General features: G+C 43.5%; 1 protein-coding gene across 1 annotated transcript in view; it reads left to right on the forward strand.

The window, feature by feature from the left end:
• The window catches only part of HK1 (hexokinase 1), a 1372133-nt gene that overhangs the window by 944747 nt on the left and 401733 nt on the right, over positions 1-25653 (forward strand). Inside the window, exon 13 of the mRNA XM_069240524.1 lies at positions 14451-14546. Coding sequence (XP_069096625.1) covers positions 14451-14546 — 96 coding nt within the window. The remainder of the gene's footprint in view (positions 1-14450; positions 14547-25653) is intronic.

Here is a 25653-nt window from a genome sequence, read left to right on the forward strand (position 1 = left end):
TCAAAGGGGGGTGTTGGGTGGGGGGTCTATAAAAAAAAAAAAAAAAAAATTACCACCTGCTGCTACTCCATTTCGCTATTGCTCCCAATCCCACTGCCCGTCGCTTCCTCTCTTCCCAGCAGTCACCAAAGGCTCAAAATTCTGACACTTCTCTCATTCTATATCAAGCTTGAGAGCAGCACTATGATTGGCCAGCGCGGGCTAGTTTGATGCTTGCTCAGGCACAGGGATCCTGTGCCATTTCTCCAACCAGCCTGTGTAACACAGCTGGGTTGGAGATATGTAAGTGCTAATGCCGGTTTGGCCAGACTAAGATAGCCGGCCAAACCAACATGTGCACTTTACAGTGCCCATCATTCCTCCTCCCTATGGCCTTGCCCTGCTCCGCCCTACATTCTAAGCTGTCAGAGAGACAGAGACAAGTACAATGATAATAAAATTGTTTTATTTATTTTGTCACTGCTTGCCTGATTTTGAGTGGGGTTGGGGGGGGGGGTAGTTCCAGCATAATTTATTTTTTTTTCTTGCCGCAAACGACCCGTCCTGATACTTTGTATTTCTGCTCCTTTACGATATTTCCTCTGTAAGGTTTTACTAACTTCCAGTAATATCAAAACTTGTTTACGTAACTAGTAAAAGCATTGTAGAATTTTGACCCTCTTGCAAGAGCTCCGAATCCTAGTGGATGTTTTGGTTCCTCCGCCCTGCACTTGAAGATTCACATTCAGCATACTGGTAAGGAAGATTGCAGAACTGGTTGGATCTATCAGTTGCAGTGTGCAAGGAATCTATAACACACTTCACTCTGCAGCCAGCAGTTTCAGTTAATCCACAGAGCTGCCAGACAAATCTTTGTAGAAACGGAAACCAACAAATAAATGTTTTCTTTGGACATTTAATTTGTTTAGTGGTATCACTGTTCTTTAACGATTGTGTTGTGAGAAGACTTCTACAACAGTGTTTTGATAGAAGTGTATGCAACTTCAAAAACTGCATGTTAACTGCAGTCTCACATATGGAAATACAAAGCTAATCAGTTTCCAGATATTCAGTCAGATATTTTATCAGACTTTGAACAGTATTTCAGCTCAGGGTTCAACTTTAAGTCTTGAGAGAATGACCCAAGAGCTTGGACCATACTGGAACTAGAAATGTTAATAAGTAATATTACGTGTCACAACAAAGCATTTATGAACAGAAAACGCTTTTAAAGGGTGTGTGTTAATCGTGGGCATAATCCCTTGTATGTCTTACTTGAGTTGTTTATGGTGGTGAACTTTGCTGTATGTAAATAAGCTGCTTTCTGTTTTAGATACTCATCCCTTTTGATAAGTGTTCTTAGCATACAGCACAAGCCACAATTGACTGTTTGCAGGCCTTTTGAACCAGTGTTTCTGGAATGGTTAGTTACTGGTGGAGGAAGATTAAAGTACGGATGGTTACATGCGATCATTTGGTCCCTGCTGCTACCGAGGCTGCAGAGAGAAAACTTAAAACCTTATTCCAACTGATAGGCAAATATTACTTACTATAAATTATGTATTTTATAAGTTCTTATTAGTCTTTGCATTTGTAAGTATAGAATGATGAAGTATAATACTGATTATTGTTAGAAGTCTAGTTCAAGTAAATATTAAAAGGAAGGTAAAATGTAAACCTGCCCTGACTCTTTGTCATTGTCCTAGTATGTTAACATAACTATTAAATGTTACACTAACAGTCTGCCAAGTGAGAGAAAAGTGCTCAGCCCCATTTATCTCCGAACTGCTGAGCACCTCCCTCTGGAAACAGAGACATCAGTTCACATTTAAGATACCTATACCTGCAACACAAATGACTGGTGTTTACGTTTGGTCTCCCTCTGTCTCCCCTCTCTGTTCACTTCCTCGTACTGTGACACAGATGAAGACATTTATATATCATTGTACTAAAAAAAATCTCTGACTACAAATGCAAAACAATTCATACAAAGGTGTAAAAACCAATAGTTTGTGCTATTTAACTAACAAATATTCGTACAAAAGTTTATGAACCAATAAGCTTCTACTTACGAACTACAAAAAATATTCTTAAGAGAATGTGGGCGGGAAAAGGGGGAGATATGATAACATGGCTAATCTCTTCCTCACAGGGCCTACTGGTCTTTGGTCAGGCAGAAGCTGGTGCCTCAGACTCCAGGTGAGTGTTCTTGATTCTCTTGGATGATGTTCTCTCACTCAAAATGGGAGACTGACAGACCATTAGTATTCAGTCCTGGTCTCAACAGGAAGAATTTGTGCTGAGCTTCTTCACCCTGATGTGCAGCTTCATGTAAGATGATTTGGGAGTCTTAGGCTCCCCGTTCTATAATCCATTTCCAGACATGTTTGTGATTTAGTGTCTCTGTCTTTGAAGTTCATTTTTTGGGATTTGCCTATTATAAAGTGACTACTTCTTCAGCGTGCTCTTCCACTCCAGAACATTCTATCACTGCAAGACAATTTTCAATCTTGATAGCCTCAAACGCAGGCCATGGGAGTGACTAGAGGATCACACCTGGATGTCAGCCTCAGTAATATGTGTGTCAGAAGGTTAGCAAAGGACCCAAAACCTACTATTTGATTCTCAGATGTGCGTAGGCTCCTTTGTCCGGTGACCTCCTTTTAGAATCAAAGAACCCTTATTGATGTCTATCAAAGAGCTGGCACTTCCTTCTTCCAATGTGCCTCCCATCCATCTCTCAGGAACACAGCAATCCACAAACATGTCTGGGCTAAAAAAAGATGTAAAGTAATTTGATGATGTAAATAAACACTTGATGTACATGATCTTGTATCTATCATCTCTTAAAACCCTTAAAATGTTCAGTGCTTTTTTGCACCTCCGCACGTCTAGGTATATAAATACCAATACATACAGCGTAAGAACCAATAAGCTCCTGCAAAAGTGCTAAAAATATAGACAATACCTGTACTCAATTTATATAGTAGTCAACGGGAGCCTTAAATAATCATGGTTTGCTGGAGATCATTTTCTGGGCAAGCAGTGACAAATTAATCAAATATGGTTTACATGTGCAGCATAAAATATATAATATTTTATGACAGATACATGGAAAGTATCTTAATACATAGCAAATGTATAGTCAAGGCCACTGGATTTAAGCAGCAGTGGGGAGCCAAAGTATGCGTCAGATTTGACTAAATAATGAAGGGAAAAAAAGGTAAATTATGCAGCATAAGCCAGCACATTCTGTGATAGTATTACGTTATTATTTTACTGTCTGGGCAAATGTCTGCCCTTATTAGTACCGGTTTTACACCAAAACACTACAGGAATGAACAGAAAGGCACCACTTAACCTTTTCAAAAGGTCTGCCACCTTGAAGTAACAAGTATGGCCAATTTTTTTGTAACTTTTGATCCATTCGAGCTAAAGGCTAATGTTTTATGTTGTTATATTCTGGAGATCATGCAGCTGCTGATGGATTATGAGGCAGCTGCAGCAAAACCACAATCATGTGGAAAACACAGCAGCCTCAAAATAACATATTTCTAGCGGTCCTATGTGTGTATATAGAACATCTGGTTTAACAACATTTTAAAGCAAATCATGCCTTTAAGTGATGCATTTTAAACATTGTAAATTAATGTATTCCTTTCAGTGAAGAATTGTAAAACATAACTTTGTAAATAACCAAGAGCCTGAGGTCAACGGTCAAAGGTCACAACACATCCTTTGTTCTTTTTCACTTTCTCGAAAAAAACCTGGGGATGCCTAGCAGTCTCCCCTTTTGGACATTTACTTATTTACCATTCCACTGCCTAGTGGACAGGTTCACCTAGAACGATGGCTTCACAAAGAGGTTTCAATCCACAAAATAAGAACTACATTTTAGTGAGTGGTTCCTTTCACTTACTTAATTCTTTCTAGTGTTCCCACCTGCATTAACATCTCCCCCAAATCGACTCCTCCACCTTCATCAAATTGACTTATCATATTTATATAAACCTGTGCTGATAATCTTGGACTTTGCTGGCTTCTAGTAGTGATATGTACCTATACCTTGGGCTTATGTTTTCTAGGAGGGAGTGTGATGGGCACCCATCTTTACCGTCATAGAACTATGGACTCTAAAAGCGATATGTGAAATTTAGAACACAGTTATTTATGGTGTCTGTAACAACAAGCACAAGCTATGTAAGCACTTTCATGTGACATGAATATGGCATGATCTTGGTTTATAATGCAAAAATGATGATAATTAGTATCTTACTTAACTAACATCTTTATATTAAAACAGGCATGCAATATGGACCATTCTTATTGATACATCTTCCACGTATTCTGCACCTTATGAATACTCCTTCCAGGCTTCAGACTAGTCAGGAAAACGTTTTCCCCAGCAGTGACTCACTTGTTTCTAGGTTGCACCATCCAGCTCCAGTCAGGACTCAGGTCTATTCCTCTTTTTTCACCCCTTATTGACACAGTCCATAACTCTTTCTTGGAGTCTCACTAACAAGTTCTTCACTTTTCACCAGACTAGGTCAAACATATTCACAAAGGGCCTCAGATTTTAATCCTTGTAGGCATTGTCACTTCGTTCCCCTATGATGACTGAATGTGGTGTCTGGTGTCAGACCTGACGCTGCGGCATGCAACTTTAATGATTCCACGCACTTGAAGGATATAATGGAGCGGGACACTAGGGTATTTTTGGCAAAGGCCTGCAGGGCCTCAGGGGGACTCCCCCTCCCAAACTTATGCCACCTAAGACACCTGCCAACTTGAAAACACAAAAGACGTAATGGGAAAGAGATGCCTTCTAATTTTGTGACCAAGAATTCCCAGTCCTTAGGATTTTTTCAAATGCTTCCTCTTTGCCTAAAACAAATGAAACATTAGTTTGATCATTTTTCTTCTGACACTGTCAAGACTGTCAAACTTCTTTCATAGGCCACAGGATAAGCAGGAGCTAATGGGGCAAACAGTGGTGGTTGAGGCCTTTTACTCCACATGTTCTGGGGCCAGGCTTACTGTGGGCTCTGACCAACTGCGCCAAGTACTGCTTCAGCACCTGACTCGTTTGTAGTTCAGGTCGACCAGTGTAAAGCTTCTCATGTAGGGGATAGGTGTAAGCGGAGCAGAGACTCACAAGTCCAAATATGCCTAACAACCCCAATAAATTATTGGCCAGGCAAATACTTGCTTTTATGCAAGTGACATTATCTACTAACATACAAAACAATACAACTCACAACACTACAACATACATCTAACAATATACACTGTTTTCTTAAAGCATGCACACTAGAGTTAATCGGGCTAGCTCCTTTCCCTCTTCCCCGTTTATGGATGATGGTTACACGCCATTCATGAATGGTTACTGCAAGCTGCACCCTGTTAGTGACTTCAGCTCTTAGAAGTTTTATGAGGACTTTTAGCAACTCACTGGAATGGCTATCCGGAGTCCCTGGGTGCGCCACATTCCCAGCCTGTCAATGAGTAGAAATCTGGAATCCGCAGCTATGGTGGAAGACTACAAGGCTCTTTTTGATCTGGAGGTAAATTTTTTACTTTGTCGGGGGGGGTCTTAGTTGCTGCCTGCCTTGGCAGGTAAAACTCAGTTATAACTCTGCATGTCACAACCCGCTAAGCGAATATGACTGAACACAGCCCTCGGGCAACCACCCTCTTTCTGGACTTCCGCCACATACTGACATGCAGGGGGTCTTCACAGACCTCTCAGGGTGAAGACTTTAGGGCCACATGTGTCAAGCTTTTTTCCGGTCACACACTGGCCAATTTGCAGAATCAGATCATTTACGACCGGAAAAAAGCTTTTTGGTATGTATCAAACCCAAACTGCAGTTCGATAGCATGTTACCAAATTGCACTTTTGGTTTTCAACTAAATACTGATTTGGTATTTTGGGACCCCTTTCCATTTGTGAATGCAAAAAAAAAGTTTGTTTAAGAGAAGGCAAACAAAAAAAAAATTTTTTAAAAAGAGACTATTCTTTTTTAACTCATCTCAACGGTTTGCATTAAGAATAAAAAGACTGTTTCTAAAAAAAAAAAGCAATCACAGACATAGTGGTCTATTGACCTCAGTAGGGCACTGTCCCTGTGATGGCAGTGATTCCTAATGGGTCACAATTGTGACCTACCTCATTAATATTCATGCGGTAGGTCGATTTGCGACCCACTAGGAATCGCTAAATGAAACTCTTGAGTTTCATACATTAGGAATAGTGATTTCCTAATTGCAATATTCAGAAAATCGGTGTTAATAGCTATTTCTAATATTAATACATATGACCCTTAGTTTTTTCCACCATCCTTTCTTGGCATACGGGATCACTTAGCAGCATCGTTATGGCGATGGCCCTCTTCAGTTCCCAGCACTACTAAGGGCAGTGGCCTTCCCTTTGTGGCAGTATGGCACTAGAATTGCAATCCCTTCTCTCAGTAGCGTAGAGATAAGTCTGTCAGGGTATGCTAACCAGAAAAGTCTTGATTAGGACTATCCTTTAGGTATTTATAGTTAAAAGGAGTTCAAGCATTGCCAGAGTACATTCCATGCATCTATTGGCACCTGCTTTGATTGTTTCGTTAACATCTCTCCTTGCCTGAGCTGTTTTAACATGAGAGAGAAAACCATTGAGCCTCTAGTCACGTACATGTAAAGACCAAATATTAATTAGTTTTAAAGAGGGACTCCTGATTTGGAGTACTGGTGGATGGGATACCGTACTAAAAAGAATGAGGTTGTACCATTGCGCAGCTACACAAATGTATTATTATGTGTTCCAGTCTCTATCGGTCTTGGTGCTTGAGGGCTGGTTATGGTCTCATGTGGTCTGATAAACTACAATATTGAGTCTTACTTTTGCAGTGGCTAACAGTTTGCAGTGTACACAAGGTTTGCACTGTACACAGTTGGCTTAACAGGATGAATAAGACACCTTACTGGCATGTTTCCACTATGCTTTATGTCTTTTTTTAGTTTGGTGTTTGTGCTTACTTATATATAACTGATCTTTTACAGCCTTAAAAAAGCCCTCGGCTTGCACACCACGATGCTGCAAAATACATTAGCTGTGGCTCTTCTGATACAAAAGAACGAGAATAAAAGATTATCATTGAAAGATAATAAAAAATTATCAGCAGACATCTCTGATTTTGTATCTAATTATTGGACAACATTTGGCAAATGTTTGCCTCTGATTAACTTAATAAAAAAGTTATTTTTTACCTTGATATCAATAAGATGGAGTATAAATTAAAAGTGTAAGCATCCTCAAAAGCAAGGAATTCTTTGTATATTTTGCAGAGCTGGGGTACTGTCCGGAAGTGTCTGCACACCCACAGGCACATAATTGAGACAGCTTTTTTACCATAACTGGATTGGCAGACCCCACTTATCTTTCTTCACTACTAGGTGATCCAAGAAGCTTAACACCTTGGACTGCAAAGTCTGTGCCTCCGGCAGCTAGACTTTCCACTCAGCTAATGCCACCCTTCTTTTAGGCCAATAAGGACATTGTGGCTCAGTATAAGGGTACAGCAGTCATGCTGCATAAGCATAAAAAGATCAAAACAATAGCATACAGGAAGATAGTCATAGGATTTGGGCGCTCACAGTGAGTCCACATAATAACATTAACACTCCAATTGTAGCACGGTGCTCCTGGCAAGAGGATCTTCCTTATTCCTCTAATGTTTCAAGGGAAACTAACAGTGAAAAAGACAGTCGCCAGGGCACTCATGAATCAATAATTAGAAGTTAGTGATGTATCAAATCTTCAGTATAAAGTGGCAATAACACCATGGAGAGTTCGAGCTCAATTTATTCTTGAAGCATAAAGTTCATCATAGCAATATAAGGTCGTCCTTGAAGTCAATATTCGTGTAGCAGCCACAGCCAACACGTGTTTCGTCCTATGAGATAACAATCTCTAAGACTTCATCAGGGCTGAAAATAAATGAGAACATTGACTAAATCTGTAGTATATATTCAAAATTGTTTAGAGCAGAACACGAACCACTCATATCGTGATATTTGTGAGATCAAAAACATGCCATTCGTGACTTAATGTGACATCAAATAAAATAGGAACTAATCTGAAAACCACCAACCAAATACAGAAGGTTACCTACAGGCGGATAACCCAATTAGTTATACTCTAAAGCCAACAAAAGGGAACCCCCTATGCAACGTCTCCATGTCTAAAAGGTTAACATAACATGAATGTGCACGTCTCCATTTTAAAGACATTAGTAACCAAAACCCGAGTGATAAAAGAGTGCGAGAGAACAGAAATATTGTGCAACCTGTTAAGAAGTACTCAAAACTACGCAAAAATCCCCTATAGGAAATCTTTGATAATCAATAGTAAACCTCCGATATCCTCCAGGACATACCTTAGCTCAAGTATGCATTATGAGTGAAAACAGTCTTCACATAGCACTTGCAAGGTCTGCGGAAGCAACAATAAGCAACCTCTGTAATTATCTAAGTCTCATGAATAGCCCGAGATAAAAACCGCCACCAAATGACTAAATAAAAGTATGGCCAATAGGCCCAGACTGACCTTAATAAGGCATAATCAGTCCAAATTAAGTAGTATTTTGAAGTGTTCTTATATCGTATCCTAAATGTAAAAAAAGGGAAGAAAGCTGAAATAAACTAAACATAAGTATAGTGAGCCTAAACTAGATATTTCAAAATCGATCCCAAATTGTACGTAAGAAAGTAACAAGGTACTATATATCCCCTTAGGTCACTCACCTATCATTTTAAGAAAGTATCTGTAATGTGGGAAAACAAACCGCGCTCAAATCATCCCGCGGCATTCTCAGTATCGGAAAAACAAAGTCGAAGCCGACCGTCCGGGGAAGATTCCATTTAAAGCGTCCTCACGTTAACGCCATGAAAATGGAAGAGGGACTAACCCCAATTCACGGGCGCCATCTTGGAACTGTGTAGACATTTAGCCACGAAGAAAAGTACCAAACCGGTACGATCACCAAGCGGAAAACATGCCCCCAAGTTATTACCAATGTTTCAGGAAATCGACAACTACCTACCGGGGAAAGTTTAAAAACAGCGTCCCCATAATTAGAGGCGGGGTGATGACGGGGTAAATCGTACGAGCTCCATACTTCTACCACTAACTGAAAATGTCTGCATCTGACATTCAGTACAGGAATATACGGATCCTATTGGAATGTCAACCACACGTCCCAACAAGAAAGAAAGATAAAACCCTAACAAAAGGGTTACTAAGTAGCTCCCTAATGGAAGAAAGAGAGAAAAAAGATACAAAATAGGTAAATGGGACGTGCCCCACTCATATCATGTCTAAACCTTAAAATGGTAAATGTAAACACAAATAAAAGCAGAACTATGAAAAATACATTATTAATACACCACTGTAATGATGATAGTATTTATATATTACAATAAATACAAAATAATACATATAGAGAACTGTGTATGACTACTAAATATGTAGAATAAGTAAAACCATAGATTGAGCAACACTCACTATAATCCGAACAATTATCAGTATACAAAGCATCATAAGGTAGATAAGTCACAATATAATACAGAGGCTACTTGAAATAGACTAATGCTCAATGCAGTATTGATGTACTTAATAAGTCTACACAAGTAGAGCACAAAATACAAAAAATATATATTTTAATATTAATTTTCAAAATTTACATTAATCTCCCAAGTAGTATTCCATTTCGAAATTTGTGTCAAGACCATCTTCCACCGCTCTGAGTTTTAGGATCCAGTAGCATTCTTTTCTCCTGAGGGCTAACTCTCTGTTACCTCCCCTAGGGTCTCTATTTATAAGATCAAATCCCAAAAATTCGAAGCCACATGTGTTGTTCCGTTGAGGGCAATGCCGCATATGGCTTACTATAGGGTATCTCTCATCTTCCTGTCTCAGGGCTCTGAAGTGTTCACTCGCCCTAATTTTGAGTGGTCTAATAGTGCTGTCTGTATAATACAGGCCACATTTGCAAATAATCATATAAATGACAAAGTTACTTTTGCATGTGATATTATGATTAATGTTAAATTGCACCCCAGTAGAGCTCATGAATGTGGAGATACTTGACTTGGCCCATCTACACATTCCACAATGTCCACACTTGAAAAAACCTTTGCCACGGCTAGTAAGCCAGTTATCTTGGTATTGTTTACTGCGAAAATTGGGGCATAGAATATTCTTAAGAGTTCTACCTCTTCTAAAGGTAAAAACCGGGGTATCCGGGATCAACTTCCTAAGAATAGGATCTGCTGTTAAAATATACCAATATCTGTTCATACATTTACGCAGTAAAGTAACTGTTTTCGTGTAATTAACTATACAACGAATAACATTGTCCCTAGGTCTAGATTTTTGACACAGTGTGTCTGGCCTTTTTAAACGCATCGCCCTTGTACGAGCTCTGTCTATCACATTCGCGGAATATCCCCGTGCTTTAAATCTCATGCTCATGTCCTCTATACAAAGTCCAAAATCTTCTTCAAGGCTACAATTGCGCCTTGCCCTTACCATCTCACCATACGGTATCGAGTTGATTTGATGGACTGGATGTGCGCTCTTAGCATGTAAAATAGAGTTGCAAAAAGTACTCTTTCTGTATAACCGACTCTCTATTTTATTATCGCGGATGAGAAGTTCCACATCCAGGAAGGCAATGTTGGTCACACTATGTTCCGAAGTGAAATGAATATTAAACTCATTCATGTTTAAATAGTTTATATAAACTATTTAAACATGAATGAGTTTAATATTCATTTCACTTCGGAACATAGTGTGACCAACATTGCCTTCCTGGATGTGGAACTTCTCATCCGCGATAATAAAATAGAGAGTCGGTACTTATATACTTATACTTATACTTATATACTTTATAAACTATTTAAACATGAATGAGTTTAATATTCATTTCACTTCGGAACATATTAAGGTCAGTCTGGGCCTATTGGCCATACTTTTATTTAGTCATTTGGTGGCGGTTTTTATCTCGGGCTATTCATGAGACTTGGATAATTACGGAGGTTGCTTATTGTTGTTTCCGCAGACTTTGCAAGTGCTATGTGAAGACTGTTTTCACTCATAATGCATACTTGAGCTAAGGTATGTCCTGGAGGATATCGGAGGTTTACTATTGATTATCAAAGATTTCCTATAGGGGATTTTTGCGTAGTTTTGAGTACTTCTTAACAGGTTGCACAATATTTCTGTTCTCTCGCACTCTTTTATCACTCGGGTTTTAGTTACTAATGTCTTTAAAATGGAGACGTGCACACTCATGTTATGTTAACCTTTTAGACATGGAGACGTTGCATAGGGGTTCCCTTTTGTTGGGTTATCCGTCTGTAGGTAACCTTCTGTATTTGGTTGGTGGTTTTCAGATTAGTTCCTATTTTATTTGATGTCACATTAAGTCACGAATGGCATGTTTTTGATCTCACAAATATCACGATATGGTGGTTCGTGTTCTGCTCTAAACAATTTTGAATATATACTACAGATTTAGTCAATGTTCTCATTTATTTTCAGCCCTGATGAAGTCTTAGAGATTGTTATCTCATAGGACGAAACACGTGTTGGCTGTGGCTGCTACATGAATATTGACTTCAAGGACGACCTTATATTGCTATGATGAACTTTATGCTTCAAGAATAAATTGAGCTCGAACTCTCCATGGTGTTATTGCCACTTTATACTGAAGATTTGATACATCACTAACTTCTAATTATTGATTCATGAATGCTGCATAGGCATGCTTGGAACTGTTCACAAAACCTATGATACATGTTTACGCTATACTGGTGGACATGTCATTGGACAGTTCATGTCTCTTCAGACAGAAGGTCAACTTCTCTTTTGAATGTTTCCAGAATAGAAGGTCTATGCCTCACACAGAAGCCCTAGCCTACTTTGTATGGCCAGGTTCACCAGCTTTATCAGATATTTTGTGGTTATTCTAAGGCTGTGTAATCCTGCCCACAGCAACCATCCAAGCCTGTCCAAATGCCACTATACCAATCCTTTCAACGCTGGGGTGGATCCATAGGGCATCACCACCCACAGCAGCAGATCCAGTCCCCACTGTCTTCTCTGGGCTCTGCACCTACAAACCCTTCTGCTTTCAACCCTTCAAAACATTACCTTCCAGTGGGGGTCCTCATTTTTTCATGCTGGGGATCCCGACAGACCAATGGATGACATTGCTGATCCACCGGGGCTGTGCCTTCCCTTCTGATCCTCAACTTCAGGCCACACTCCTACCTTAAAAAAATGCGCTTTGGCTAATACCTCAATCCTGGAAGTAGATGTCCTTGATTTGTTGGACAAAGTGAAAATAAAAATGCTGTGTCTCGTAGAGAGGAGCACAGGATTTTATTCCCTTTACATTTTAGTCCCAGTAAGTATGGTGAGTGAGGTCTGTCTTAGACCCTGCCTTCTGATGCTGCTCATAATACAAAGTTAAAGATACTGTCTATAAGTCATGTCCTTTTGTCTTTATACCTCCAGGATGGCCAATTACACCTTCTAATTCTTGCCACCCACAAGAGCTACATAATGTTCAAAGTGGTGTTCCAGCACATTCAGTTTTCTACCAACAACAGACCCTTTTGTCTTTACGAAGGTGCTAACATTTGTGATAGCTTCACTTGAGGATCCATGTATTCCCATACTTGGACGACTGGTTAGTGAAGGCAGAGTCTCCGGTGTTAGTCAACGAACATCTTCAGTGAACGGCAGCTCTTTTACATCACCTGGGCATTAGCATCAGTGTCGAAGTCTGACCCCACTCTCCCACAGAGACTGCCTATTATTGGCAACATGCTGAACACAACCCTTATGATGGACTTTCCTTCTCCTTAGAGGATTGCACCTATTCGGACAATGATATTTGGAGTGTGTGACTTAAGCTTCTATCCATTACCTGCAGCTTTTGTGCTTGCTGGGCCTTGTGAAGCCTGTTGGTCTATCATACTAAGTAGCAGATGAGAGCCCTGAGGGGGAAGTGCTATAACACCAAGGAAGCCTCCTGGCTCATGAGTGGAACTTCCATTCAGTTCATCATGATCTACATTGGTGTACAAACCCCGACCTACCTTGTGGATACAAGGGGGTCATCCTTTCAGACCTTTGCAGGCCTAGGCTACCCTAGTCACAGATGCCTCCTTTCAGGGCTGGGCTACTTGTTTAAGTGAAAAGATGGTGCAGGCCTTTGGTCCATATCTGAGCAATGCCTGTACCTAAATGTGTTTGACCGGTGGGTGGTCCATCTTGAACTGAAGGCCTTTCTCCCTCCCATCTCAGGGAACACCATCCAGATTATGTGGGACAACACAACAACTGTAGCCGTGCCCTATTTTGCAAGGTGATTTGCCAGTGAACCTGGTTGCTGGAATGCGGTATTTTCCCAAAGGTGTCCTTTCTTCCATGCTCCTTGAATTTGAGAGTGAATGCCATCTCTCACTGTAGGACCATGAATGGGAGCTACACCCAGAGGTCATAAAGACAGTCTTCTAACCATAAGGGGTTCCCTTTGTGGATACTTTACCATGGTCCAGAACAGGAAGTATTGTGACTTTTGTGCCATATACTTCCTATCAAATGGTCCCCGGGGGGATAGCTCCAAATTAAAAAGGTCTTTTAGTTTGTCCGTCCTTCACAGTTTTCCACATAGTTAAGCTGGTAAGCCACACCACTACATCTTTTTTACCCAAAGAATTTTCTGCATTTTATGTGGGTCAGCTAGTTACCCTTCTATCTTTCTTACTTCCTCCACATCCAACTAAGTAGGAGAAACATCTGCATGCACTTCCCTAGTTAACCAGCAGTACTTAATCCCACATTCCAGGGAGGTATAGCTTTGAACTCATCCATAAGGTGAGGTATTTATGGGAAGATGTATCCAATCAAAAGAAACATGTACTCACCTTTGGTAATGATATTTCTGGTGTATACATAATTTTGCTTCAAATTCCTCACCACCATCCCTCCTCCCCAATGAGCTGATGCTATAAATCATAAGATCTCAAGGTATGTAAACATGTTATGTGATGTGTATGTTGCCATCATAGCTCTCTCTCTTGCTCTTTTAATGCCTCAGTGGGGTGTGAAAAAAATATTAGAAGTTGATGTCATTACACTGGTTTGTACCCAGTCAACTATAGCAATTTCACATCTGGGTACAGGTTTGTGGCTGTAGCCACACTGCATCACCTGGTAGTGCTTTAAAGTCTTTGTTGGGCAAACGTTTTCTGGGCCAGTTTAAGGCATGTTTGGAGTATTCATAAGGTGAGGAATCTGCAGAAAGAATAAGTATCTACCAAAAGTATTGTCACAGAAGGTGAGTATCTTTTTCGGATGTTTTGAAAAATTATTTGTATCCATGTATTTCATTTTATGTTTTTAGGGGATACTTCTCAACTGGACAAAAGGCTTCAAAGCAACAGACTGTGAAGGAGAAGATGTGGTGTATATGCTCCGAGAAGGAATTAAAAGGAGAGAGGTGATGACACACAATATGTATTTGACTGCATGCTCTTTGTCATTTATTGCTACAAGATGATTTTTTTAAAAACACACAAGAAAAGTTTTACTTTTTTGAGTACTTGGGAAGTTCATTAGAGAGTGTAATTCATCCGCCAGTATTTCCTCACAAAACTTGCAGATGTGATACCCATGTTTTATTGTCTCTGAAGGTCCTCATGCTAGTCAGTGAATGGGGCTTTAAAAGTTGCCACCATACTCGAAAAGTCAGCTCTCATTGTGGAAATGGGGTGGAAAAGTTTTTATCTGTCTTTATCATTTTTTTATGAACGTATTTTCTTTGTTCATTGAGCACTGTAGGAAAGTGGAGTATTATGTGGTTTGGGGAGTTAGTCCTCACCATGCAATAGTCTGACAATACCCCAAAGATGTTCCTTGAATTCACATAAATAAATCCTTAGCTCAGTGTGACAAAGATCAGTCAGGCTTTACTAGAGGAACATGTGTTAAGCATTTCAGCATACCAACATGAACAAGTAATTGACACAATTCAAAAGAAATCTGACACCAATTTATAAAAAATATAGCTTATTGTTATCTTATTTTAGAGACCAAAATGATCAAAGCATAAGTATAACTGGAGTTATAGATTTTAGAAGCAATATTAAATCCGTGCAAAATCATACATGAAAAACATAGCATTGCGATCAATGAGAAAAACCCCTAGTGGCTCTTGGCCACTTGGAGGTTGGGCTAAGTGAAATCCTAATCCACAGAGTCAGGGTGCAGAGTTGTTCTGGTTGTTCGTGGTGCTGAATGTGAGCCACAGTGGGGCTGATTTTACTGCTTACATGGTGCTGCAAGAGACACAGTGAAAAAACACTGCAAAAGGTTGGTTGTTAAGGTCAAATGCAGGTTCCACAATGTGCCCTGTAGTTGCAGCGTCGAGTGTGGGGGTCGGTGTAGGAAGCTTGCTATCTATACAGTCTACCAAATGTAGGAGTACACTATGTAGATAGTATAGGTGACCCTTATTGGTTTACGGGGATAAAAGTAATAATCCCAAAAGCTCTTTTTTGATAGTGTGGGTGGGTAGTTAGGCTTATCAGAGGGCAGTTAGGCTTACCAGAGAGCACACAGAGTCAATAAATGAGACGCACACTCAAGAAAGAACTCAAGTTCAATGTTTACAAAAATAGTCACATAATGTTTCAACGCCAGAACACTTCAAAGAAAATATTTACTGTTGCAGTTGTGTTCTTTTAGCAAGTAAATAACGCTTTTACTTAAATGTGCTTTTACTCTGTAAAGCTAGTTTATTGCAAAGGGGTCCTTGCAAACAGTTCTCAGGGGTCCCTTATGGATTGTAGTGTGCTAGGGGTGCAAGGTCATGAGCAAGACCAGCTATACAGTTTTACCTGCCCTGGTGCGTCCGGGTGCAATGGTGCTAGTCGAGTCAGGTGTATTGCTCACCACACGGTTGGCGACAAGGGGAGCCACCTAGAAAGAGACTGCAAGGGGCGAGTTGGGGACAAGTCTGGAAGTTCCCAATGGTGGGCTAAGTCGTTGGGGGCCCTGGGAGCTAGGGGACACTGTTGGATGTTGTGGACCTGGGCTGTGGGGCTCAGGTGCAGTGGGTCTTTTCGTCTGTGCTCTTGCATCAAGGCACCCATTGTTCTTTGGTGGACCTGCAAGAAGAGTGTCAAAACAGGGCAGCCGGACTATCTGGATGATGTCCTCTGTGGTGCTGACGTCCCTTGTCAGCTGGTCTTCGGATGTGACGTTGGAATCCGGAATAGACTTCAACAAGCCATGGCTGCTGCAAGAGATCTGGTACCCCAGGGATTGCTGCAGAACAGCTCCGGTCGGAACCTGATATCTTTTCACTTAGTGGGGAGATTGGACAGGCTTCTTGAAAAACTGTGACCTCCTCCTGGGCGGTTGGTGGACCTGGTGGTCAGTAGACCAATGAACCAGGCATTGCGGTTAGTGCCTGCAGGAGGGAGATGCAGACGGACTGGCGATGTGCTGGAGAGCCTCCAACGATTTTGGCGTCCACACAGCTGTAGTAAGAGTCAGGATGTTGCGGTCGTCAGGAGAGAAGCAGGTAGGCAGACAGGGTTTTTTTCACCAGTTCTTGCTCCTTTGGCTATTCTTTGTCCTCTTCTTTTTGGGCCAGACTAATCAGTTCTTCCGGTGTCGGGGGCCACCTAAATACTCAATGTAGGGGTGTCTAGGGTAGAGTAGGGTAATAGCCAATGGGCTACTTACCTTAACCTTGGCGACTGCACCTCTTAAGCCCTGTCCAAGAATTTCTAGTTGCACCAAAATCAAGATGGTGGAATCCTTCCTTGAGTGTCCATTTCAGGTAGCCCACTATAGGGGTGTGGCAAGCCCAAAGGTGGAACAAGCCTACTGCATAATTAATTTTCCTGCCTGTCCTGGTGCCAAGTGGGCCTCATGGCAGGGGTTGGGAACACCCAGGCCTAGGGAAGCTGGGTTTGCATACCAAAGGCAGCAGGGTCTTTAAAGTCCCAGACCTTGGTATGCAGATACACTAGCCAACCTGCTAGAGTAGGTGATAACACCTTCCACTGAAGCAGGCATTGTTTCTGGCTTCTGAGAGCGTGGGCTGTCACCTCCTGGAGGTCAGAAACATGTCTGCGGTGGCAGCCAGGTCGGTACCAGTCAGCCAGCCAGACTAGTAGGTTTCAGGTGGCACCTCTAAGGTGCACGTCATAATAAATTCAAGGTTGGCATCAGTGTGGATTTATTAAGACGAGGTGTTGGATACCAAACACTATAGGGTTCAATGAAGCGATTATGTAACTGGGGAACTCCTAATGACGAGTGTCCAGTACAATATCCAGTAATCGAACTAGACATCAAAGGGGCATATCTTCACATGCAGATATGTCCTCACATCATATATAATGCACACTGCCTTAGGGCTCTAAGGCCTGCTGTAGGGGTGGCTTACATATATTTAGATGCAGTGAGTGTGGCATGGCACCAGTGGTGTGCCATGTCTTGTTTTCCCCTGGCTTGCTCAAGGACAGGCAGTCTGCAATGGCAGCTGTGTGCAACTTGGTTAGGGGGGTCTCTGAGGGTGGCACAATGCATGCTGCAGCCCTGAGGGACCCTTTTCAGTACCCAGGTCCTAGGGACCGGGGGGACCATTTACTAGGGACTTACAGAGGTACAGATGTGTGTGCCAATAATACACAATTTACCTTGTTTTAGGGAAAGAACACTGGCACTGGGGACTTGTTTGTCAACGACCCAGTGCTCCTCAGTCAAAAACCTCCGTACCAGTGAGCAAAATGTGGGACTGACCATGTCCAAAAGGGGCACTTTCCTACAGTTGATTACAAGTTTGATGACCAACAAGTCTTGGCAGCAATAAGCACAACAAAAAGCCTTGGGAACTTCACAGGGTCTAAGTAAGTAACATAGTGGCCTGAAACTTTGAGGCAGGCGAGACTACAACTCCCACAATGCACTGGACCACCTGGATTTGTCCGATCCCACTGAGGGCCTGGTGGCTAGTGATTCTTTGGATGCAGCGAGCATTTTTACATTCAGTTTGCTGGGAATGAGTGCCGTTAGTCCAGGGATAACTGAGTGTGCTTCTGGCGTCCACAGGGGGTCTTCTGGTCGGGGGTGCCAAGTGTGAGCTAAGGTCAAGGGTTATTAATGCAATTCCAAGTCTGTTGCCACAGGGACAGAGTATCCCTCTTTTGCTTTGGTGCTGCAGGCAAAGTCCTATTGTCGGTGACACAGGTCTCCTCTTGGTGTTCCTTGAAGTACGTTTTTCAGATGTGAGGTTCTGGTGTCATGGGGGGTCCATTGAATCCTAGCTTTAGGTGAGTTAGGGGAAATAGCTGCAGGAGCTAATGGGGAGCTAGCTCCTGCAGTTAATTCACCCCTGCAGTGAACACATCTAGTAATGTGGGTGACCTTTTGTTCCCCTGAACTCCCTATTCTGTGACTCCTAACATAGCAGAAAACAAAATTTAATATACAGACCGAGCTGCTCACACTGGAGGTGTGGTCAGCCTTCTTGGTGTGTACACCACCTTGCATAGCTAATTCCTGCCTGTCCACGAGCAGACATGCCTGAGGCAGGTGGTATTACTGTGTCCTTCTAAGGAGGACATCCCAGATGGACATCAGAGGCGGCGCAGCCTTTGATGCTCGCCACTCTACTCTGATGTGCAAATTCACTAGCCTGCTTGGGAGAAGGGAGGTGTGACCTCTTTCCCGCCCAAGCCTTTGTTTCCCACTCCTAGGAGTGTTAACACTGCCTGGCAGGAGGTCAGAATCTTGTCTTGATGGCAGCAGGTGCCAGAAAGTGAAGGCTGACCAGCCAGAGCACAAACAAGTTGGGGTAACCAGGTGGGCAAACTCTAAGACACCAGATTTCTGTCATTGGAGACATGTTGTTTGACACCAATTCAACAATCTAGGCAGTACCTTAATGGAGCAATCAACCCAAGTCTGCCCGGATGCCTGTCCCATGTTATCCTATAGACTATCACGTATAGTGTGCTTTAATGGTTAAGTCACTATAGAGACATACACACCTGTGCTTACATTTCTACACCTTTAATATAATGCACCCTTCCTCCTGGGCTGAGGAGGCCTACCTTAGAGTGCTTGACACATATGAAAGGCAGTGTGTTTGGCTGTGACACACATGGTGAGGGCACAGTCGAGTTTGAGCAGTTTCCATTGCTCCTGCAGCCTGCAGTGGCAGGCCTGCTATCCATAGTTTGCTTAGTTGTGCAGGATGACACAAAACAGTGCAACAGCCTTGGTAACCACTTTACCACCTATGCTCTTGGTACCACTGGTACCATATACTCGGAACTATTTACGGGGGTAAAGTCTTAGCCAATTTGGGATTACCAAGTCAAACATAACTGTTGTGGGAGAGAGCACTGGCACTGGTTTCTGGACAGCAGACTCCAGTGCACTATCAGAGTCATAACCATCAGCATTGGAGCGAAAAGAGGATGGGAGGCTGACCATACATAAAGAAGCACTTTCCTACAACAATGAGATTCTTTAATAGCCGTTATTATGAACATTGTAGTCTTATCTTCTTCAGATAGATTTTGTACGTAACTATGGCAAGTAGATAATGTAACTGCACAGTCTCCAATGATGGTACATTTAAATTTTTAAATCTGATAGATTCTTCTAGCTGCAGATTTCTTAAATTTGAATTCTCCCCGGGCATTAGACTGGATCAGGAAGATTTTTATGAGCACTACCCCTGCATGCTGGTAGGTGGCATTGATCGGCTTTGCGGCCGTCGTCACCCACGCTGGAAATTACATTGTGGGTCCTCTGTAGGCATCACCCAGGTGTGCCAACCTCAGTTCTTTTCTTTCTGCGCCAGCCCACTCTGATCCAAAGAGAGCTACCCCTCAGTTGTCTTTTGACTAGTCTGTTTTTTGGCCATTGTCAAACCTTTTTTCGAGAAATATTTTCTGGCGTTTCGAGAGAGATGTCTCCTAGGAAGTCAGATTTCAAGCCCTGCAGATCCTGTCATCTGTCGATGTCCATGACGGATCCGCACCTTGTGTGTGTGGTGTTTGGAGTGCAATCACGACAGTGCCAGGCCATGCATCCGAAGGTTTTGATGGAGTGGTCCCGAAAGCTGATGACATCCCAGCACGTGAATCTGCGCAGATTGAAGTCATGGTCAAGAGGAAGATCCAGAGACTGGTTGCGGTGTATGAGGTAATTGTCTTCTCATTCGAAGTCCTCGAGTGATCAGGTAAGGCGAGGCACAAGAAGAAATAAATCTAAGTAGTCGAAGCACTCTTCTAATTCTCCTTGTCCCTCAGCCGACGCAGGAGCATTGTTCTGCAGAACCTATCCCATGGCTGACTGTGTGCCTCGTGTGAGCCAGAGCAACCCCTGTGCAATTAAAAGAATTCTAGGAAGCCATGTGCCTCATTTTTGGGCATTCCTACCCTGCTGGACTGCCATCAGCCCCACAGGGGTCAGCGGAGGCCCCTTTCGGTTCTATGCCAGCAGCTCCGGCCTAGGCGCTGTGGGGCTTCCAGGGATCCAGTCTTGGATTTGAACCAGCGCTGTCAAACCACATAGACTTTCCCCGATGGCGACGCTTCTGGACAATGCCCCGCACCCGGTGACACGACTATCCTGATGCAACACCCCACTCCTGAGAGCTTGGTGGTCCAACTGTCTGCCTCCCATGGCGCGTTCCCTAACACTCCCCCAGATAGGGAATCCAAATGGTTGAACTAATTTGGGAAGAAGATGTTTTTTTCTGCCAGCTTTGCATTGCGGTTAGTGACCACCTCATGCCTTTTGGGCCGTTATTCCCACACACTATGGGATATGGTTGCCCAGGTGTCCCTGAGGAGGCCGGGATGTACTCTCTCAGGCTGTTGCCGATGTGAGAGACGTGACAAGGTTCGCAATTTATTGCTGACTCAACACAATGGACTCGCTAGGCAGAGCAGTTTCCATAACAGTGACCCTGAGGCACCATGCCTGACGACTAAGAACGTCTGGCTTTTTGGGAGATATCCAGGCTTCTTTGATGGACATGCAGTTTGATGGCAACCATCTCTTCGGAGGCAAGGCAGGCTTGGCGTTCGAGCGCTTTAAGGATTCTTGTGCTACAGCCATGCCCTTGGGTTTTGCCTCGGCCCCTCTCCCTAGTCTGCCTTTTTCCCCTTTTGTGGCTATGGAAGGGATTACCGACCGTGCCCGTTCTGTATGCTGCCCAGCCTCTGCATGGCCAGTGGTGCGGGACCCACCATCTTCATGGGTCAGATAACCAGCGGTCTGGTTAGCCCACTCCGTAGCAGCCTCTAAACCCACATAGTCTGCCTCCCTCCCCCATAGGCCACTTGGCGGCAGGAATCACCATCACCTCCCCCACTGGCAATTTATCACTTCAGACAGACTTCTATTTTCTGGTCCCCAAAACGGACAGAGGTCTTTGCCGTAAACCTATGAGCTAAATAGACACAGTGTAAAATGTGGAATTGTATATTTTTAAACCTTGCATTTCTAAAGACAGTATGGGGGAAGGCCAGTGTCTGAGTGCATCCTTTGTTATTGAAAACCCTTCACACCTCGTTCTCCCATGTAGTGCGGAGTGGGGTCAGTGAAATGTAGGGAGCCTCCTATAAAGCTATGTAATCAGGCGGCGACCATCGCTCAGAGTAAGTAAGGTGTGTAACACAAAATGAGTGGGTGGTTCTTCGTCCCTGATGTCCCACAACCTGAAGCAGGTTTGGTGTAGCTGGTGGCAGGTGAGCAATTGGCCAGTGGCAAATTAAAATCTGTTTGAAGTTGGGGAAAAAAATAAAGGTGACTGCTTGAAAACAAATCTCTGACCACGGTGATCTAATTGAACCAGCTGCGTAAGGTACCGACGGAATAATGGCCAGGGTAACTTGGAATACCCACCAAGTGAAAGTCTGGGGAGTGCAGAAGAACATGTTTCGTGAGAACACCAAGCCTTCGGAGGTATTGATAGGCAATCTGTACCTGCAAGGAACATGACAATTCAGGTAGGGACCCTGGAAGCAGGAGGTTTCTAATAGTGGTGGGGAAATGAGGAAGGGAGTGATGGCACATTTTGCTAGATTGCAACCAGCAATCCCCCTGGTTACCCGTTGTACTTGGGCAGTCAAAAAATGGTAATTGTAGCTCCCGCAGGGTGATTCTGCAGTGGCCCCTGCCCCTAATCAGTTTGATAAGTAAGGAATCATGTGCCTTAAAAAATACCCAAGGAGGTATCACAGGAAGCTTATCGAAGTAGTACAGAAGACAGAGCAACATCACCATCTTTCATAGCGCAGTCCGTCCCGTGATGGCAATGGCAGTCTTATCCAGAAGGACACCAGAGACTTGAACAAGGTCAACACCGGGCAAAGGTTGCCCCAAATAGGACTACTGGAGAATGGTATAGATTCACTCCTAAGTAGCGTATTGCGGCAGCACGGCAGGGAAGAGGGGTGACTGCCATAGTTATTTCTAATGGGGTGAGGGTGTCATGTATCAGGTAGATGGATGATTTGCCTCAACTAGAGACCAGACACCTCAGCGAATGACCATAGAACAGTAGGGATCGGGGTAGAGCTCACCGGGGCATACTGCACATATAAAAGGGGGTTGTACGCATAGAATGACACTGCATTCCTCTTGTCTGATAGGAGAATGCCCCATTGTTCCTCATGGAGGTGAAGAAGGATTGCCAGAGCTCCATGGCCATCGCAAAAAGTAGTGTTGAGGTGGGCACCCCTGATGCGTACCACGTCCAATTGTGAATGTCTCTGATATTATGCATGCCACCTGTACTCGCAAGAGCGGTATCGTGTACAAGAGTCGTGCATAAGCAGGGAGGGGACGGCCGATGCCCATCCCCTTTAGGACACAGAAGAGGTAAAATCAGTCTAGGGAATCAAAGGCCTTCTCCAGGTTCAGCACCAGGCAGACCGAATACGGGAATTGATCTCATACCTGGTTCTGTATATGAAAAAGGTGGCAAGGGTTATGGGAATTGCTGTGTCCCGGCACAAATCTGCTCTGACCCGGATGGATTTGGGGCATAAATACCGACTAAGATCTTCCCCTTGATATTGTAATCTGTGACCAAAATAGCAATAGGGTAATAGGATGGCACATCAGTTGGGTCCTGGCCGGGTTTGGTGAGTGAGACGAGCAAGGATTCTCGAAGTGCGGGTGGCAGTTGACCTAGCCAGAGAACCTCGTCATACATAGTGCTTAGATGGGGTGCAAGGGCATAAGTAAACGTGCCATAGTACGCTATTGGGAGGCCTTCAGGGCCCAGGATCATATTTCTTGTCAGATTCTGGATTGCCTGCTTCACATCCGCAGAAGTGATGACCATGTCTAATGTGGTTTGAGTAGGTGCATCAATGCGTGGGAGAGGGTCTAAAAAAGCAGTAATAGTAGTCTTGAGGTTCACACCGGTCGACTAGTGCATATGGGAATAATAAGTGCAAAAGGTTGAGAGGATGTTGGGTTGTGGGCACAGTGGTACCCGGAGGGAGACTAGAGCTCAAGGATAGGGGTCTCTCTCTGTTCCTGGCGAATTAGCCAGGCAAGGAGGTGCCCTGATCTATTGCCTTCCGTATGAAATTTGGAAAAGTCCTGCTCAGCCTGAAGCTCCAGCAAGAGTATGCGTTGCACAGTCTCCCCAGTCTCTATGTCCAACGTACGCCGAACCCCAACAATCTTGTGCAGGCAATTCCTGCATGTGACAACTTTAAATGTGTCCCATTCAAGAAGCTTGTTGGAGGTTGTGCCTTCGTGTACACTAAAGAAGTCACAAATGTGGGAGACTTAGGAGTCCTGCAATGCCACTTCTTCCAAACATTCATGGGGAAGAGTCCAAGTGGGTTTTTGGGATTGAGGGAGTCCCCAGTGAATGTTGATTACATAAGCATTATGGTCAGAAACTACCTGCCCAGATAGTCTGCCTGCAGTAAGGTACAAGTGAGTGTTTGAGAGCATAGTATACAGTCTAACCGGGTGTAAAGATTGTGGAGTGGGGAATAGAAGGAGTAGACCCGGGTTGTTGGATGGAGGATCCTCCAGGCGTACACCAGTGACCATTGTTGTACCCACTACACAAACTTGGTAGCTTGAGTAGAAGGGGGGAAGCATTGGAGAGGTGGATGGGAACTGTCGAGGTGGATGTTGAGGGCACAATTATAATCCCCTCCCAAAATCCATGGAAGGGTGGTCTTTCAGGACAGGAAACCAGAAAGCGTCATTCAGAAGGCATCTTGATCAACGTTCGTGGCATGTATGCTCCCAAGCAATACTGGGGTGGGGTTAAGATGTCCTTCAAGGAGAACATAATGGCCTACATCATCTATTATGGTGTTGAGTATGTGGAGGGGAGTCCTTTGGGGACCCATATCAATGCACCTCTAATGAATGACAAGTATATGGTAGCATATTTGGAACCATGCCAGCCCTTCTGGAGTTAGGGTAACTGCTGGAGGGAGGCTATGTGGGGGTGATGCCGCTTAAGATAAGTCTGTATGGAATAACACTTCTGTGCGGTGTGCATGCCCTTGATATTGATAGTGAGGAATCAGGTAGAGATTTCACGTGACATTTGAGGGGTGGTGAGACGTAATGGTGTGAAAGATAAGCATTGGCATGATAGGCTTCCTCACGCCCCCTCAGTGATGCACCTGGGTGAAAGACACTGCAGAAATGCTGTGGTCCCGTGGTGCTTGGTTGGTAATAGCGTGGAATAGTGGCGGAGAGGGTAGGTGAGGACAAACAGAGCCTTCCACAACTGGCAGAATGTCCAAACTGAATAACGGCAAGGATGAGTCGTATTAAGAAGGGAGTAGGGATAGTGTTAAAAAGGAGGGACAGGCATGGTGAGCCACCTTTTTGGTCAGTGAGTAAATGTAGCAGGGCCCAGCAGTGTAAACATAGCAGGGGGGGGGGGAATAGTGTGGCTGCGCCATAGCAAAATGGAGGTGGTAGAAAAGACCTGCACGTAGTAACATGCCAGCAAATTAGGTGCAACAAGCCCCACATAAAATAGCAGACTTCAGCTAGGGACAGATACATTCAATTATTGTTTCAGCAGTTTGAGGCATCACTGGGGGGGAATAGGTGATGGATGGGTGGAAACATGATGAGTCAGGGTTCCTATCTGAAGAAAAGATGTGAGGGCCACTCTAAATACCTGAAAGGGCAGATTCTTCATTAAACTGTGCCACGGCTTACAAGGCTTGCCATTGATTCTCAATAATTTGTTCCATGCCGGGGACCTTGAGCAGGGGAGATCTCGGAGACGAAGGGGTGATGTGTTTTCGCTTGGGCCTGGCAGATTTCTAGATGGCTGCAGTGGGATGTAGAAGGGAGGTACCAAAGTGTTTTTCAGTCCACTCCAACACCTCCGTGGGGTCTGTTAAGAAGTGAGTCTCGCCTAGGTGTATGATCTTGAGCCTGGTCGAGGAATAGCAAGGAGAATTAGACCTCCAATTTTCTGAGGTGCCTCTTGGCTTTGAGAAACTTGTGACGTTGATGTTGCACTGCAATGGTGTAATCCGGAAATATCATCATGTGTGCATTCT

This window comes from Pleurodeles waltl, chromosome 6, assembly GCF_031143425.1.
Source record: "Pleurodeles waltl isolate 20211129_DDA chromosome 6, aPleWal1.hap1.20221129, whole genome shotgun sequence".
NCBI classification, from domain to species: domain Eukaryota; kingdom Metazoa; phylum Chordata; class Amphibia; order Caudata; family Salamandridae; genus Pleurodeles; species Pleurodeles waltl.